The sequence below is a fragment of the Blennius ocellaris genome, assembly GCF_963422515.1.
Source record: "Blennius ocellaris genome assembly, chromosome: 12".
NCBI lineage: Eukaryota > Metazoa > Chordata > Actinopteri > Blenniiformes > Blenniidae > Blennius > Blennius ocellaris.
The window spans coordinates 9346653-9365555 of NC_137661.1; the positions used below are offsets into that span (position 1 = coordinate 9346653).

General features: G+C 40.0%; 2 protein-coding genes across 2 annotated transcripts; one reads left to right on the forward strand and one right to left on the reverse strand.

Moving 5' to 3' along the window:
• Positions 1 to 516: 516 nt before the first annotated feature.
• Positions 517 to 4875, reverse strand: ttc22 (tetratricopeptide repeat domain 22; the record flags this gene model as incomplete). The annotated part of the gene is made up of 8 exons (XM_080506965.1): positions 517 to 1053; positions 1137 to 1289; positions 1517 to 1678; positions 2651 to 2769; positions 3227 to 3342; positions 3420 to 3475; positions 4056 to 4356; positions 4613 to 4875. The coding sequence occupies 8 exons, from the start codon at positions 4873 to 4875 to the stop codon at positions 517 to 519; spliced, it is 1707 nt and encodes a 568-aa protein (XP_080363091.1).
• Positions 4876 to 9911: 5036 nt separating this feature from the next.
• lurap1 (leucine rich adaptor protein 1) lies at positions 9912 to 18171 on the forward strand (the record flags this gene model as incomplete). Its single annotated transcript, XM_080505708.1, has 2 exons — positions 9912 to 10124; positions 17302 to 18171. 2 exons carry the CDS (start codon positions 9912 to 9914, stop codon positions 18169 to 18171), a joined length of 1083 nt encoding a protein of 360 aa, XP_080361834.1.
• Positions 18172 to 18903: the final 732 nt, after the last annotated feature.

The following is an 18903-nucleotide window of genomic DNA, read 5'->3' on the forward strand; positions in this document are numbered from 1 at the left end:
GATTTTACGTTATTACTTAAATAATTTCAAAAACTAACAGATAAAGAAAAATATATTCAAATCAGCATCAGTAAAATGATTCAATGATTCAATTTAATTATTTATTGAAGAACCTATTCCACTGTATGTGCAAGAAGTCACAATTGTGTTCAATTCAACTGATCATTTAATCAGGCCATTAAAAACCCTTTTCAAAAAAACAAGGTTGTATAGGGTTTATACTCCCATCTGCTGGCCATCAATGGAACAGCATTATTACAAGTAGAGGTAAGTCATGTTGGTGTATTTCTCAAAAGGAAGTTTACCAAAGACCACCATGATTATTCTAATATGTGGATACATGTTCACAAAACTCCAGTGGCACAGCATCAGTCTTTACATTTCTCCCTTTTAGTACTGAGAGACAAACACAACACTTACAGTGCTTATTGGCAGCTTTTGATTCAAGTGACCTGGTGTCAAGCCATTCAATGACGAATGTTTGCCTGGTTTGTCTTTTACACTTGAAGTCATTCTTCATGTGTATGAGAAAGATCTGGCCACTTTTTTCTTCTTAGCCAATTGTTTAGGTACCACGGTTTCCAGAAGCCTCTTGACCAGCTCCAGCCGCCCCGCCCTGATCAGAGCCCTCGATAACTCGGTGACTTCTTCCGTGTGTGTCCTGTAAAGCCACCTCAATTCGGTTTCCACTATGTCCTGAGGGTATTTCTCCTGGGCTTTATGCACCCACAGCTCCAGTTGGTTAATAGCAGGGCTGGGACTGTGGCCCGCCTGCATGAACAGAGCCAGAAGGGCCTGCAGGAGGCAGCGCAGGGCTGTGCCGTCTCGACTCCTCGGCCTCTCCAGTTCCACAGCCAACTTGAAACAGTCTGCAGCGTTCTGCTCCTCGCCCTTCAGGAGGAGGCAGCGTCCTCTGAGCACATGGAGGTCTGGCAAGCTGTCACTTAGCTCAAACTGCAGGGCATGAGACAGACTCACCAAAGCACTATTTACTGCACTCTCATCCACTAAAAGCGTCTCCTGGAGTGCATCGACTCCCATGTAGTAGTACACCTATGAGATAAAATATGAATCTCAAAACCTTGTTGCTCTATAAACATCAACCCTCATTCACCTGCATCATTGTACGGTCTTACCTGTGCCATCTCTAAATGCGTCCTCAGACATGGATGTACAGCGAGCACCTTGTCCAGGTCTTTTCTTGCATCAGTTAAGTGTTGTCGGTCTGGGATTCCACCTTTTCCTTGCTTTGCTTTCTCCAGATCTCTGACATACAGGATTATGTTGATCTGAAGATAAAACATTCATAAACACAATTTCATTGACATTCCAGTTAATAAAATTGAGCTCTTTATGGTATAACATAATTTACAGTGATTTTTACCAGCTGACACATCAAAAGAGAAAATGCATTAATGACAGTGAGTTAACTCTTCGCATCTGTCATCTCTTCCTTATGAGGGTAGACCAAATACTGCTAGTGTGTCGTTCATTCCATGAGTCCCAGCTGCATTACCTTAGCATGGGTACAGTAAGCCTGCCAGTTGAGCTCTGGATCTGGCAGCACGTTTAACGCCATGTTGCAGATCCCCGTGGCCATCTCATGTTTGCCCAGCAGAAAGAAGACTTTAGCCAGAAGGTTCAGAGTGAAGGCATCCCCGCTTGCCATTTTTATTGCCTTAAAGTGGAAAGAAATATGTTACTACAACATTTAAAATGCATTTTTCAATTGCTCTGTGCAATTTTACTAACATGTAAATGTTGTAAATGTTAAAGGTCCATTGAAGAGGAACTGATGTGTTTGTTGGTAAGCTAAGCATCAGCGCTATATAGTTTTAATATAATATGCAGGTTTAGCCAGGGGTATAGTGAAAGAGAAATAGTCAAATCAGTGTAATTGAGCTGTGTTTTTTGGTACTTGTACTTTAGGGTTAATTGTTATGTTGCTTTATTTGAGTACCGTTTAACCCATTTAATCTGTGTTGCTGTTTTGAAAATCAGAAGTCATTATTCAGTAAATCCACAACTTGAATTTATAAGCAACTACCTTACTGGTGTTGTTTGAGAAATATGCTATAGATATTTTCAGATATCGATCCATACTGCTTTTCTTTCTTTCTTTCTTTGTTTTTAATTAGAGAAAGATAAATTATAGGGAACTGAGTAACACTCAGTGGTTTTGGAGATCAGTACCTTGTATTTTTATTTGGGTACTTTTTTCAATAATAGTACTTTATCCAATTTAGCTTCAGCTTCAATTTGAGAAATATAACAGTTGTTTTATTTGAGTAATACTCTTCACATCTGAAAACAACAGAAATTTAAAAAGTCAATAAACTGCAGTAAAGAGGTTTACAACTTTGAACAGACAACCATTAGATAATACAGGGATAACACAAGTAGAGTATATGAAAGTTGTTTCTGACAATTTGTCCCTACTTTATGATGGTGAAACAGTGAAATGTTTCCATGTTGCAACTGTGGAAGAATCTCTTGCTGGAAAACCAGTTGAAGTGTAAATGGAGAGCTCACAAATAGAATTAACTGAGATGACTGTACTTGCATTTTGCAACTACAGTGGTTTAGGTCTGACTGTTTATAGACATTAATTTGCTGATACTAATTGAGAGGCATAAGTCAGAGAACTTACTGTTCCATAGCAGGACAGAGGGTCAGAAGCTGAGTATCCGCAGTCATGTATGGACATGGGCACTGAGGAAAACTCATCTTTTCTCTCCAGCATGAGACCAATATAACACCAGGCTAAAGCTAAGGGGAGAAAGAAAAACGGCCTTTCACTTCAGTATGTGTTTTTATGTATTTTCTTTACCATATATATATTTTTTACTAACAGTTGTAGTACCTCAGATCACCTTTAAAAGTGACATGAATGAATTAAATTACTTGAGTATGAGAATCTATCATTCTACAGTCTACAGTCGACAGTACCTCAGTGGAGTGGACTTTCAATATAATATTCTCATGGTAAAACAACTTCTGTTTTTGTATCAATAGGCCTTTATTTCTAAACCTTTCGGTGTTTTTCACAAAAAAAAAAAAAAAACATTTCAGAATTTTAATACAGGACTCACACTACAGAATTACAGCATGTTGACGCTGTGGAATTAATATTGAATAGCTCTATGTAGATGGAAAAAGTGATTTGTCTTACATTTTTACTGTCTATTCTGAGAATATACAACAGAGCATCACAAGCAGTGTTCACCTTTGTGTTGTGTTTTCTCTGACTCCAGGGTTTCCTTGAGAAGTCTGAGTCCCTTGTTGTAGTGAGAAAGTCTGGAGTATTCTGAATCATCTTCATTCCTTATTATTTCATCAAGCCTATTGGGATGAATCATTTGAATAGCTTAGCTCTTTGCAATGATATGAATGAAAATCTTCTGAGGTTAGTCCCGTACCTTATATAGATAGTTGCCATTTTAAAGTACCAGCTTCGTTTTTCTTCCATTGGTATCTGAAAAACAACAGCAGGCAAGAAGCAATAGTTAATTCAACAGTATAATTACATTGGGAACTCACATCTGTCCCATTTTTGCTACATTAATTTTGCCATGAGCTTCTCACTGTGAATATTTTCTTTGTGATTTGCTGACGTATTGGCCAATTTGGTATGGTGTGGCAGCAAGCAGTATTTCTTGCATTTTAAACTCCTTAACATCTTTGTAATTGTTTCCTGATTAACTATTTGTGATTATGATTTTTTTTTTCTGTGCCAATGTTTTCACTCAATTATGGCGTTTTTATTATGTGCTGATATTTTTTTTACCTTGTCATGTGAAGACAATTACCCATGATGAATTTCCTAGAGGGGAAAATAAAGTTTTCTCCACAGTGGATTCCAAGATGACACATAATTTTATGTAGAGCATGATGAAAATCTAATCTAATTAAATGCTGGACAGTTATCCAGTAACAAGTTGAGTACTAATTACATTGCTCAACAACTAACCAGTCAATTGCTTCAGTGCTCCAGACAATGTTGTGCATCTTTAATCTTCAGTAATTAAACAATGGCTTTAATTTCTCCATCTTACCAGATGACCTCCATAATCCAAGGCTCTGTTGTAAAGTGTGAGTGCAGCTTGTAGTCTCTCTCTTCGGTCGTTCTCGCTGTCCAGTTCCACATCATATGGATAAATGTAGGCCTGCTCAGCGAGACACCTTGCCGCCAGTAACCTGGTCTCATCCTGAGACACCTCTCCAGCATCCACACCCATCAGGTCAGAAACTTTGTCAACGCACTCCCCTGCGTCAGTCTCTCTCCCCAGCTTGTCATACACATAGCCCAGGTTGGCCCACGCATTGAGGTTTCCAGGATCCTCCTTACAAATCCCCCTGAAAGGCCAGAGCATGCACACATTGAGACATTAAAAGTACAGCAAAACTAGATCTGTCATTCACAATTACAGAAGCTGCAGGTTATTATTGGGGATTTAAAACAGGGGTTTTTTAAGCTTAGTTAATTGTTCAATGTGCAGAAGATACAACATGGCAAGATTTGTAAATACATATGCAGTAAAGCTTGCTTGAAAAGGGCTCTGAATATTCCACCTTCAGAGAAAAAGAAATAAAGATGAGAATGCATTTTCACCTGAATATTTCCTCTGCCTTGTCCAACTGGTCGAGGTGAAAAGCCAGCAGGCCGAGAAGATTTCGGACAGCGTATTGTAGATATCCAACCTCAGCCTCGAGCTCCATTTGCAGGCTGTCCTGTTTTAGATAGGTGTTTCTATGTCGCAGCTTCACAGGCCCAACAGGATCACAGTTAAGATTGAGCTCCAAATGAAAGTGGCCAGGAATGTAATCCATGTCCTCAATGAGGTCCTCAATGTCCTCCGCAGTGTGTGACTCCATGGAGAACTTCTCACATGTATCACGGAACCTCTACAAAGTACAATGAGTTTCCTCTAAACTGGGCATTCGGCACAAGAAAACGCCTCGTCCTAGTCTGTCTACAGTTGCATAAGTCCCTGATGTCTTCAAGGACAGGTTGAGCAGGTTAGGCTTGGGAGTGACTGAGGAGTGTAGCAGAATGGCAATGGAAGACAGTGTATACATTCTGATGCATTGTCCTGGACATATGTGGCTTCTTATGGGTGACTTTGGACCGAACTTCAAATCACAACATTTTTGATATCAATGATTGAAGACCTGATCTGTGGTTTGCATGGCTCTGTTTTCAATTATTTGGCCTTAGACATAATTGCTACTTTACATTCCTTGAAGTCCATTCTGACAGGATGATTATATTTATGTGTTGTTTTCTGTAAATGTGTTTTGGAAGTTTCGTTTTGAAGAAAGTTTTAACTGTTTTATCTTCCCCAACCTCTGACATGCCTGTGACCTGCACAAGAATGTCACCCATCAGGCTCAGAGGGAAGAATTGGTAAGCATTGAGTGATGCAAAACCTTTTGCGTTCATGCCACCAGCAAACTCAGTAAACTACTATCAGTCTATATGAAACATCTTCATTTAATCAACAATACTACTTTTTAAAAATGCGACATATCACAAATTTGAAGAGAAATGAAATGCCTTCACAAGTCTCAGCAGAAGCAAATCTACACTGATCTTCCTTTCCAACTTGCATGCCTTCACACTGTCAAGAGCAAATTGGATGACAACACGTGAGCACATTGTTTTCTTTTTGAATACTTCCGCATACACACCAAAACTCATCCAAAGGGTAAACCTGTATTATGACAAACCAAGGTGGCACCAGTAGTATATGCTGCCTTTAATTCACCGGTCCTAAGAAGCTCATGCATCACCAAACAAGTGCAAATCATTCAAACAAATGTTTACCTGTTCAAAATAGCCTTTGTTTTCTTGGAACGTGGACCGAGGAACCAAACTATGAACCACGTTCAAATGAGAAAAGTTTAGTACATTACATTCACAGGAAAAACTATCTTTTGTCTTATTATCATGTCTTTTGCCTCAAAAGACATGATAATAAGACAGGACACTGAGCAGATGGACACACAGGGACAGACTAGAAAGCATAACTACACATACTGGGGGTCAGGGCTCGATGAGACACATCAGACAATCACCAAGGGCAATTGAAAGAGGAGAGGGATACACAAGGGGAGAGTCACAAGACATAAGTGACAAGAAAATACATTGAAAAAAAAAAAAAACAACACTCAAAGGCAGAGGATACCCAACATAAAACCAGGGCTATAATGCCTGCACACAGACTCTTTCCTTTAATAATGTATTGCACAAAGAAAAAGAAGAATTTATTTTCAATAGTATGATTTTAAAACTAACTGAAAGAGGCATGATATACGCTCTCATATAAATGTGACATTAGAAGTAGTGTAGTTTAAACGTCATCTTCATTGTCTCCATGTTCAACACTCCAGATTCCAATGAAATACTCATTTTAAGTCTTGATGCTAGATGATGACCCATCATTTATAATTAAATGTGTTGGAGCAGGAAAACATCTAAGATAAGAAGGACAGTTCGCCCAGCTACACATAAAAGGACAGTGAAAATAGAGAACATCTGCTAACATTTATATTGTATTCACAAAGGACACTTAGGAAAGATTATTACTTAAAGTCTTAAGTTTTAAGTTTTTAATCAGGAATAATCTAAACCCACAAGGAGTTGTCTGGTTGTTTTTTGGGGGCAATCTATAGAACCTTACATTATTTGGTGATGTCTGAAAGCAGATAATACCTTTATGGACTTTTTGTTGCCAGTTCTGACTTTATTCATTATTGCTGTTCAATATTGTTCATTATTACATTCCTTCTGCAATGTAGAGGAAGATGGGTGGCGTCATCATGGATTTTATTTCTCCTCAAAAGGTTCAATCTCTGAAAGAAAACATTGTTCCCTTTGTTGAATAAAGACATTGTATGCAAAGGCAAACACAAACACATCCATCAGGTTTGCATAGTGATGCTGACTCTGCACCTCAAACCATTCGAATGTGTTGTATAATGAGAATGTGGTATTTTAAATCTACCTCAGTGGGCAGCTCTTGTCTATTTGTACCATGTGGGTGTGTAGAAATCTGAAAATCTGCACTCAACAACCGTTGCCATGGTGGTCATCATAGATACGAGGCTGATTGCATGGCAACATAATGATTACAGATGCTGTTAAAGCCAGAGGCTGATACAAAACCCCATTTGCAAATGATCCCATTTCTAAAATACTCTTTTTTTTTCTTTCTTTTTTTTTTTTAAATTCCAGCAGCTAAAACAAAGGTATTATAGGAGTGAGGTTGATGCCTAATAATCCTTTCACAGCTCACTCCCATTTAAAGTGGGATTACAATGTGTGTCCCTCAGAGGGATACATGTTCCTTTTCTTTCAAGCTAATCCCTTGTTTACCTACTTTGTTGTTTTGGTATTTGTCTTGATTGCTGTTTTAACACAGAGAGTGTTAGTCACCCAAAACAAGAAACAGCAAACCCCATCTAGAATATTTGCTGTGGTATTTTATTATCTAAGAAAACAAATTCTTAATTATGGATGAACAATAAGTCGGGAGTTGATAAACTAAAGAATGTTAATAGAGCACTAAACACAGCTAGACACACTGGAATGTGTTGCTGAGCTTTCTGTTGTTGATACATGAGAATGAGACATGTTTTTTCAACGCTGGTCTTCTCTTTGAATTCACAACCTACTCTTTTCAGAGGGGAAAATAATACTTTGTTAAAAAGCTATAGTGGTTAGATTACTGCCTCTTGTTTTTTCACATTTTTCTTATTCCGTAATCTGTATAACCCTTGATTCATAACATTCAACTCTTGAAACAAAATCATGAATTGACACCACTCTGGCGTTGACATGTGAATAGGAAAGACGCTCATTTGCTGAAAATAATGATGTCATTGCCCGACCTCGCAACGCTATAACCAGGAAACCCTCTCCTTGACAACAATGGCAGACTACATACTCCAGATCCAGCTGTAGATCCACTGATGCTATTTGGTTTAATAAAGTGAGACATTCAATTTATGAGCAACAAACACTTCTCTCCTCTTCCCTCATTGTGGTGTGTTTCTGTGGCAGTCATAGTGCCACCTATAGGCCTGGCATATGTATTAAATTCCTTTGAGTCATTTTCATGGCGTCATGTGGATGGAGATATTTTCTGGACCATAAACTTTAGAACTCATGTGAGAGAAAAAAGATGGTTTTAGCTTGTGGGGACAGAGCTCCATTCTCTTACAGTATTTTGATCATTACATTTTTAACGTCAAGTTTAAACACAAATCAGAGTCCAGCTAAAGCACACAAAAAAAAATTCAATATGTCCAGCGTCAGAATGTTTGATGTAGCTGATTGAAAACCAATCATACACAAAACAAGTTGGATACACATCATGAAAGCACAAGCACACTTTGTTGTGCACATCACCATGTGAGCATTTCTTTTCCACAGGACGTCAGTGAAGTTTAATGAGAACAAAGCCTGATCTGCAATCAATCATCAAAGTTCTCCAAAGTCTTCTCTGGAGAGACGTAATGTTTATGCTGACAGGAGTGTAGCTGAGAAACTTGGCTCCTCATGAGACGTGACGCTGAATACAAAGGATCTTCGGATCACAGGAAAGCCTCACTAATCCAGAGTTCATACCTTTCTATCCAATCCCTCCAGCTGAGCTCTCCAGCTTTTGTTACCCCCATATTATCTGGGGATATCCCTTTTAGCATACACCCCATGTTTTGTAACCCACAATGAAGAAAGGAATTAGTCTGGTTTTCAGGCTTATCGCCATGTCATCAGAAAGAAAAGAAACCGCTTTAATCCATTTCCATCAGTGCTTTAAGTGGGCCGATATGCACCAGTATGCAGTACTTTAAATTTTTACCCTTCAGCGTACTTTTTTTTTATACCGTATGGCACGTACCGTAGCCTTTCCTAATGTCTGGACGATCAGCTGCTACTTTTTACACAAACTTTGAACTCAGCGGCTTAAACAATGACACGAATTTATGGATTTCTGACGACACATGGCTGCACTTCGGGGCTGACCAGTCCTCGCCTCGCAATCACAATCAGCAAACACTTTATGACCAGAGATTAAACCAGTGGGGGAGATTTTGCTATGGGTGAAGTGGGCAGCTGCCCAGGGCGCAAATTCAACAGGGGCGCCCCATACACCGACTCAGCAACCGTCTCGTGACTCCGCCCCCTGTCTGCTCAGACAGCTGTAACAAAATGTAAAACTAAAAATGAATTCAACAGTACAATGACAAATAATTTTTTTTCTTTAATTCAAAATTAATGACTACCTATAAAACCGTATACATCGTTCTAAAATAATTTCTTTCGCTTTTTAAAAACATTAAATGAAAACATTTACACTAACCATCTTATTGTATTTCCCGTTTTGTTTTGATAGTATGTAGCACTCGTGTCTAATTGCGCTCTCGCGCAGGTTTTGTTTTGAAAGGTACATCGGAAGCAGCTCAGAGCGTCTGCGGGGCTCTTGACAGAGCAGGGTGGTGGGCGGTGCGCTCCAGCTCCCTCTCTGCGGCTGCTGGTCGCTGTCATCATGCAGGTGGAATCTGCGCAGAGAGCTCCAGCCTCCGGCTCCATGCACAGGACTCCGACCCCACCGAGGAGCCCGGCCCCCGGGGACAAGCAGCAATAGCAAGGCTGCTGGGTGCTCACCACTTCATCATCGCGGTTTCGCTTCACAGGGAGTGAGATCGGTGGAGCAGCCTGCAGGTCTCAGGGGTGGCTTTCTATCCTGGAATAAACTGTGTTCCTCTCTTGGCGCAGTCCAACTCCGCAGGAGTCGCATAGGATGTTATTCAACCTTATAGGAAGTGACTCCTCTCACGGCTCGGAGCGCGACAGCACGCAGACAACCAGGAGGACGTAATCTGTGTCTTGTCCTTCCAGCGTGATGGACGAGGGCGCCGGCAGCGAGTCCATCCCGGACCTTAAAGACATAGAGATTAAAATCGGGCGAAAGACTCCCGAGGGTTTGCTCAGGTGGATGCGGGAGGAGGCGTCCTCTCTCCGGGGGGACGTCAAGCTGGCCAACCCGCACGACTCCGTCAAGGAGACTGGGGTGAAGAGTTTAGACGAAAAGATCAGGAGACTGAAGATGGAGATGGTAAGAGTGTAGTGCGTGTTGTTGTTCCTGCACCGAAACCATCACACACTAACAAAGCTGTGATAGTGATGCAGCAATTTGAGACATGTAGATCCTCTGCTCCGGTGCACAGCAATACCTCTTATCTTATCTTGTCAGCGAATTGTTTATCAACACTGACAGTCAGGCTTGAACACGAACATTCATACACATAACAACATAGCAAACACAATTTTTGCTGCTGTTACAATGAGGAGACGTGTAAATGAAATAGTGGATGCTGAATGAAGAAGTTGAAGTGATGCACTGTAAAACTCCATGGTGCATCTGTTGACAGTGAGGAATTAACGGGCATGCTCCTTTCGGTCCTCATTCCTGCCCCTGCTGGAGATTCAGAGCTCACCCTGGAGTATGCTGGGGAATGTCAGTATTCTTGTAAAGTGAGAAAGTATTTGCTCCTCTCTCCTGTGTGCGTTTCTCCAGTCATACCCGGTTTTATCATATATTTTTTTGATCCCCAATAATTGTTATTTCCTTATAGTGTCAGATATTTAAACATCTACACCCTCCGTGTTATTTACTTCTGGATGTTTTAAATAACATAAATGAGAACACACAGCTCAGACGTTTCACAAGCTTTAATAGGTTTCTTAATGTCACTTAATGTGACTCTTCTCTGGTCTTTTATGTCTTTTTCAATCAATCGAACAGTCAAAATGTATCTTTAAAGCACTTTTCATGTAAGTGATACTGACCAAATTATAACACCTCTCAAGAGGACAGGAAGGCAACATAAGTGCATTAAAAAGTCACTGACAATCACTGAAAGCGGTTTTTGACATAGATGCATTAAAAGCATGGACTTAAACTAATGAAGATGAGCTTCTACAATGATTAAACAAAAGAAAAAGACATTACAAGTTAAGCCAAAATAAAAACACAAATAAGGGGGTTCCATCCGTAGTGTAGCTAATTGATGTTCTAATACATACATACATACATCATTATTGTTGTATTGACCACGTCAACACAGTGACGTTGACGTCCCTTCTGAGTAGGGTTTGCATGTTCTCCCTGTGTGCTGTTGTACTCCAGCTTCATCCCACAGATCAAAAACATGTATTTGAGGTGAACTGGTGACAGTCGTCTGTAGATGTGAGTGTATATGATTGTGTGTCTCTCTGTTTGCCGGGTAACGGACTAGTGACCCTGAAGTGGTGCAGCTGGGCGTAAGTAGTGAAACTACAGTCCAGCTCATCATCCAAGTGAAAGGTTGTCATCATATTTTTGTGAAGAAAAAAGGAAAATAAAGCGATTCTGTCACAATGTCACAAATAACTGCAGTCGGTTACGCAAATAAAAAAAATATGGGTTCAATTTGAAGAATAGAATTTAACACATTTTCTTGACTATTTAAAACTATGTTGGTAGATTTGACCACAATGTGGTAAAATACCTATGGACATTTTGAGGGCAGTCAAATGTCCACTGCTTGCTTTTCATCCTTTTTCTTTTTAATTTAATTGTGGCCTTGCTGATCCAACATAAGAGAGTCCAACTCAACTGCATTTAAACTGAGAAAGTGTTAATATGCTGATAATTTGTGTATTACGATGCAATTTGTCATTTCTTGCTACAGAAAAGAACTCACAATGGCCTCAGAGAGTCGGTGGACAGTTGTCTTTATTGTGAATCGTGACGAAATGCAGGAACTTCTCTGGTGTCTGTTATTCATTAAATCAGGCTGCCTCTCATCATGTTAGTGGCTGCAATAAAAGTTCCTATAGTCCTTGTCGTCAACACCGGTGATTTCAGTATTCTTTTTTCAGAAGCTTAACACTCTACTTCACAAACTTCACAAGCTTGATTGTGAATCTTAATAACTGTGCATACAAACCTATCTCTGCTTACTTATATGGACCGTCACCTTCAACTCAAGACGTAAGTTGTGTTGCAGTCATGCAGCAGTCTGCCGTCATTTTTTCCCTCCTCTGTGATCATGTATGTCATTCATTCCTGTGGCAAAAGCAGGGGTGCACCCAGTCTGTGGTTATAACACAGAGCATATGCACGCCATAACCCAAACTGAACTTCATCTTTATTATCTGTCACTTGAAGAGTGATTTGTTATGCAGCAGTTGCAACAATATTAAAACAGTATTATTAAAAACACAGTAAAAATAAAAACACGATTAAAATAATGTACTGTTACACCAACATAAGATACACAAGGGCTTTAGCAGCAATCTTGCTCATTTAGTCCGGTGTAGTTCAGCGTAACAGTCGCTTCGCCAGCAGCCTCAAGATGGGATAAAGTAAAATACTACAGAAAACAGGATGAAAGTACATTATTAAGTACAACAAACTTCTCACCACATCTAGCTGTGTACTGAGGAAGCTGCTTCGAAAGCCATTTTTCACTTTCTAAAATCCAAAACTCCTTATCAGTTTGGTCAAATGTTAGAGACAGAAGTTTGACTCAAGAACAATAACATGTTGGTAGTATACGTGTTCTGATTTTTTTTTTAAAATATATGTTATGGTGAAGTCTGTCATTTGCTGAAAAAAAAAACATTTCCAGTGGTTGCTTTTAGAAATCAGGACTGCTCCCTCACCTTTATTTAACTTTATTTAGGATCATTTCATAAAATGTGATGGCAGGTCAGACATGGGCCACACAGTGGGGTAGTGTTTAGCACTCGAAGTGAGACGGCGCCCGGTTACAGTCCACCCCTGCCAGTCTGGAGATTGCTTGTCTTCCCTGGGCATGCAATTTCTCTGGGTATGCTGGTTCCTTCCCAGAGTCCGAAAACATATCATTAGGGCTAATTGGCAACTCTAAACTGCTAGTAGGTGTGGAGGTGAGTGTCTGTCTCTTTGTGTGACTATTGAGGTGTCCACAGTGGACCATTACAGCTGTAATCAGCTGGGAGGGACTCCAGTCCCCAGCAGTGTCTTGTTTGATGCTATAGGAGCTGTATGGATGGCTGATGGGCTGCACGTTGATGTAATGGATTTCACTTCCACCCCACATGTTTGACCAGTGTGTCCAGTTGAATTTGAAAAAAACTATTCTAAAAATGTCTTCTTAGGCATTATTCAGTCTAACTAAGTGAGAGTGAAACCTTTTGCAAAGAGCCATGCTGTTGCTCTCTGTGCATGGTTGGATTTGCCTCATTCGTCTGTGAGAGTGGTTTGCTGTAAGGAAAGTGCTGAAGAAAATGTCAGGATTGCATTTTCAACAAAAATCTGCTTCGTAAGATGTGCAGTAATGCATGTGCAGAGTGCCTACCGACCGACGGTAAATGGAAGAGCTTGTGTGTGCACACGGTCGCGGCCTCAGTCAGCCTTGGACTTTTCCCTTCACTTTCTGTTTGGCTGACAAGCCCATGAGCCTGACTTAGCAGCCAAGCCTTAAAGCACCGTCTGATATTGACTTCTTATTTTTCATAATTTTCCTGAGTATTTGTGTCTGTGTCTATTCTTCTACTCCTTATTCATCTGTTACTCTTTATCTGTAACCACACTTATTGGTGATGATGGCCTGCAGCACCTGTCAACTGTACGATCAAGTGTGTGTGTGTGTGTGTGTGTGTGTGTGTGTGTGTGTGTGTGTGTGTGTGTGTGTGTGTGTGTGTGTGTGTGTGTGTGTGTGTGGGTGTGGTGTGGTGTGGTGTGGTGTGTGTGTGTGTGTGTGTGTGTGATAACACACACGCACGCACACACACACACACGCACACAAAGTGTCACCACCAATAATTAAATGTCATCCCTCTTCTTGTTAAATGTCATAAAAGACAGTGCGCCATGCTGCATTTGCAATAAGTTTAACAGTACATGTTTGAGTTGAACAATTTTCTGCACATCGCAACACATTTGTGCTATTAGCTTGTAATACAATGTGATCATCAAACTAAACAATTTCCCAACTTTAAATACATTTTTTTATAAATTACCAAATCCTATGACGTTTGTCACATATTCTTAATAATATATTATAGTGAAACTGCACAATTGGATTAAAAAAAAAAAATCTGCTTGTGAATTGACAAGACTGTAGAATAGAATAGAAAACTCTTTGTCATTATATGTGTCATATAATGACAAAGGCATTCAATATTCACCCATATTGAATGCCGAGTTGAACACAATTAAAACTGTAATTAAAATCTAGTCTATTTAATCTTACCTTTTCTTTCAGCCTGCCTACTTGGCTGTCTACTCACTGTTGTCACAGTCAATTTCAGGTTATTGCCTGGGGGATGGGGTGGGGGTGGGAGGCGAGCTTTTTGCTGGTGCGTGATATAACATATCTCTTAGCTGGCAGTGATTCAAGATTCACTTAGATGGCTGACTGACATTGGAAATCTGTTTTCACCACATGGTAGAGCCTGCACTATGGAACACACTCGACTGTGGACACGGTATCAAAATATAAAGCATCATCAGGGAATGTTTGTGTGTTGACGCTTCTGCGACATTGGCTCTCAATGTCTAAAATGTGTGGGGAAAAAAAACAAAAAACAAAAAAAACTTGTCCATTATTGCTACAAATTTAATAATACAAGTAATGTGTTGGTGATGGTGTTCTCGTCTGATTTCAGTGACCAGGTTTCAGATCTGTGGGTTCACTAGACTTTAGTATGATTTCTTTGTATTTTCTAGATCTTTTTCATTGTTTATTTAATAGCTTTGTGCTTAATGTGTGTTCAAGTAAAACTACACGCTGACCAAGGAGGAAGTCAAACAAGCCACACAGTACTGAGCTTTCCAGCTATCAGAGTAGGCCATCACTGGATGCCAAGCTGCTTTTTTCATTCCATCAGTGCAGTCTTATCCTCTGCTTTGAAGTGGATAGAAGTAGGTTTGTCCAAGTCAGAGAAGAAAACACAGCGACAGCTGAAATCTTTCATGCGGGGCAAATCACTCAAGTGTTGCTGCTGCTTGTCAGCCCAGGTCTCTTGTGGGTTTTGTGGTCCTCAATGCTGAACACTTTTTCCTCATTCTGAGCTTTATGATACTCAAGCAACGTGCATCCGAACTTCCAACCGTGGATTTGTATTTTACTGGATAGGTTGCAAATTTCCTGAAACACTATATCCATCCACTGCTCTCCGAGAAGGAAACAGATCCCCACTGCACAAGAATCAAAAAAGTTTAATCCAGTCACATTTGGTAACTGTTGTTGCTTTTTACCCCTTGTTCATATTGTACTCACTATAATGACAGTTTAGGGATTATTCTGAAACATTCTAAAATCTGTGAAATATGTCCATAATCACGTTGATATTTGCAGAGAGCACATGCACACAAACCATGTTACCAGACATAAAATGCAGGAGAATGAGCTTTCCAGAGTCCTGTGGATCAGCCAGCTGGTGCTTTGCTTTACGTCTGAGTAGAAAAACGGAAATCTGTGAGGCTGCGTAGCTTTGACTGATTCATAAATGTGTTTGACACACAGTTAAACATTCTAATCAGTCGAGAAGTAATGAAAATGATGGAAAAGGAAGACATTCCCTCGGGAAGAACAGGGTTAACACACACTGGATCAATCCAGTTGGCTCAAATGCCCCATTGGATGGATTCCAGGGTCGGCTCAAGGGTGTCATGAAGGCCTTTCTTACATTCTTTTTGCAAATGAAATACTGTTTACTGGTTGCAGTGATAATGCAGTTTATTTCTAGGTAAATAAGAGTCTATGAGAGATTACAGAAGATGCAAACATCTTCTTTTTATATGGTTTATTACTACACTCTATATCCATATAATTTTGGGATTTACAGTGAAACAGAGAATACAATTATCTTGCTGCTTTCACACAAACAGAATAATAAGTAAAACAATGAAGTTTGACAGCAGTAATGTATTTAGTTGATCTATACTGTCAGACAGGCGCAGTTCAACGCTCTGTGTTCACAGGCCGGCGGAGCGTGGAGCTTCGTAAGCTTTGTGCCACCTCAGCGCTGACATGCTTGGAGGTACTTTTATTGCCTTCTTCATTAGCCACTCTGTCTCTGCCGGCCAAAAGCCCCAAACCTTGAACCCCACCAAAATGTCTGTGTGCCAGGATGCCAGCAAGTTTAAGGGCTGAGGTTGCTGATCTCGTCTCCTTACTTATAACGCTCCTGACAGTAGTTGTGTGCTTTAAAGCATTTCATAAGCAGTGCAGACTGAGACACAGATAGATATAACTGCACAGTAGGTTTCTATTCTAAATGAGCACGAGTATATATGTATATTTATGTATTTTTAGCACAAGTAATTTTTAATCAATTCTTCATGTTGTGATGAAACACATACACAAACCACACCAACACTCTTTGTTGGTTTTTGACTGACTTTATATTGTTTTCATTGTAATAACATTCTTGTAAATGACTTTTCAGGAGTTGTTCTCATCTATATTTTAATAAAAAAGTCTTCATAGTTTTTCTATCCATGTATTTCTTTTTTGATATCTTTGCTCTAAAAATAAGGAAATACATATTATGGAAAAAGGCATCCAAGGGTTATTTTTATTTTTCATGAAGCTTTCTGCTACATAATGTTGAGGAACCAAAAGCTTGAGAAATGACTGAGAGGAGCTCTTTGCAGTAAAGAATATCACAACTGTGATTGTTGGTGCCATATTTCACCTTCTCACCTTCACTGCAGACTGATCGGGTGTTCTGGGGAGGAATTTACCATCATTGCAGCCATTTCCTCTATTTCCTCACTTTGCTGTGTGGTCTGGACATGCACGGCATCACATTATCAGTAGTTGTTATTTCTGATGTAATTACGTGTTTGCTCTTTTTTTGCCATTTCTCATCGGAGTACATAAACTTACTAGTTGCTTGCACCATTAACAGGTCAGTTTGAAACCGCACATTTGAAGCATTTATTTAATTTCTTTTCTAATATATCATACTTTCTACCGTATTAAATTTCCACATTTTAGCAGCTTCTTGTGTAGAGTCATTTCATTAATATTTCAGTTATTTGCCACTGTTCTCTGTATTTGTTTGTGTCTGGAATAGCATAATAGGATTTCCAGGCAATGTTGGAAAGCATCTTCACGATATTGAATCTATGTCAAATGGCAATATACTGATTTCTTTTTCATTTCTCATTTACTCATATTACTTCAGAAAAAAGAGCCGTGCTAAGCATCTTTCTAGTAAACTGAGAACAGCTCTTTTTTGTGTGTCCACAGGTTCACTTGCGTTCAGTGGATGTAAAAATCCTGCAACAGTTGTTGACGGTCCACGAGGGGATTGAGGCTGTGAAATGGCTGCTGGAGGAGCGCAGCACGCTAACAAGCCGTTGCAGCAGCCTGACCAGCAGCCAGTACAGTTTGGGCGAGGGTCCCGACACTTCATGGAGAGGCTCGTGGAGCAGCCTGCAGGACCCCAATGACAAGCTGGACAACATTTCCATAGGCAGCTACCTGGACACCCTGGCGGATGACATGGACGAGTACTGCGCCTCCAGCTCTGAGTCAGTGATTTGCTCAACCACTCCACTGGTCTCAGAAGCCACCGCTGGGGGCCGGACAACAGGTGGGCCCGGGGCTGCAACTGTGGCCGGAGCAGCAGTGAAATCCAGTTCTGTTGCTGGGGCTGAGACTGGGAATCGGGCTGGGATGAATGAGAATAGTACCAGGCTTGCAAATGGGACAGATGTAAGAGGTGGATCTAGCAAAGGGGCCAGTAGTGTTGTCTCTGGGCCTTGGGCAACTGGAACTGGGAAACCGGTCGCTCCTTATGGCTCTCCCCAAGCCAAGTCAGAGGCCCCAAAGCAAGATATTCCCATCTGGAACAAGGCTCTGGAGACGGATAAGGGGAGCCCTGTTTTTAAAGACAATATCCTGGCAGATGCCATTAAGGCTAATGGGGTCCGTGAGAAACCGCACACACAAACAAACAGCCCTGCCCACCCCAAACTCAACCAGAGCCCCAAACTCCAACCATACAAAAATGGGAAGATTGACATGGAGACTTGCAAAATGAATGGCAAGATGCATCTGGAATATGATGCACACTGGCGTTGGGTGCAGTCACAAGAAGATGTGACATTTTTGTAAGAAGGATAATTATCCAGGGGATCAAATCCACAATTGAACCCTCCTTCTCAAACATCCAAGCCTAATGAATGATAAGGAAAGAGTGTACTGCTAATATTAAGCATTATGTTGTCTCTCCTGTGACTGCACTAACTTTCTATTAAATATTGATGTCAGTATTAAGGTGGATGCACATTACAGGACTAGACCATTGTTAGCCAAATTCGGTTGCCTCATACAAAATTGGAAAATCTGTTTTAAAATCCTGTGTGTAATACTGTTTCTCAGGGTACTTGCATCCCCTGATTATTTTATTTTATTTTATTTTATTTTATTTTATTTTATTTTATTTTATTTTATTTTATTTTATTTTATTTTATTTTATTTTATTTTATTTTATTTTGTTTTGTTTTGTTTTGTTTTGTTTTGTTTTCAGAAATAAAGCACAGTGAGACATTGTGCCAGAGAGCAGAAATAATATTTCAAAATGTGGACTTTCAAAAATGGACTTTAACCAATAGAAACATGAAGTCAGAATTGACTTATTTTCAGCTGATTTAAAATTGCCTGAACTATAATTCACATATTTTATTTGTTTGTTTTAGGGGTTGTTTAAATATACTTTCACAGCTTCATATTTATTAATTGTTTACTCTTTTTGCAAATTATGACCTTAATGTGGTGATAATAACCTCTATGTAGTTCAGCCAGACTGAACAATGACCAACAACAGCACTGATAAAGCCAAATGTA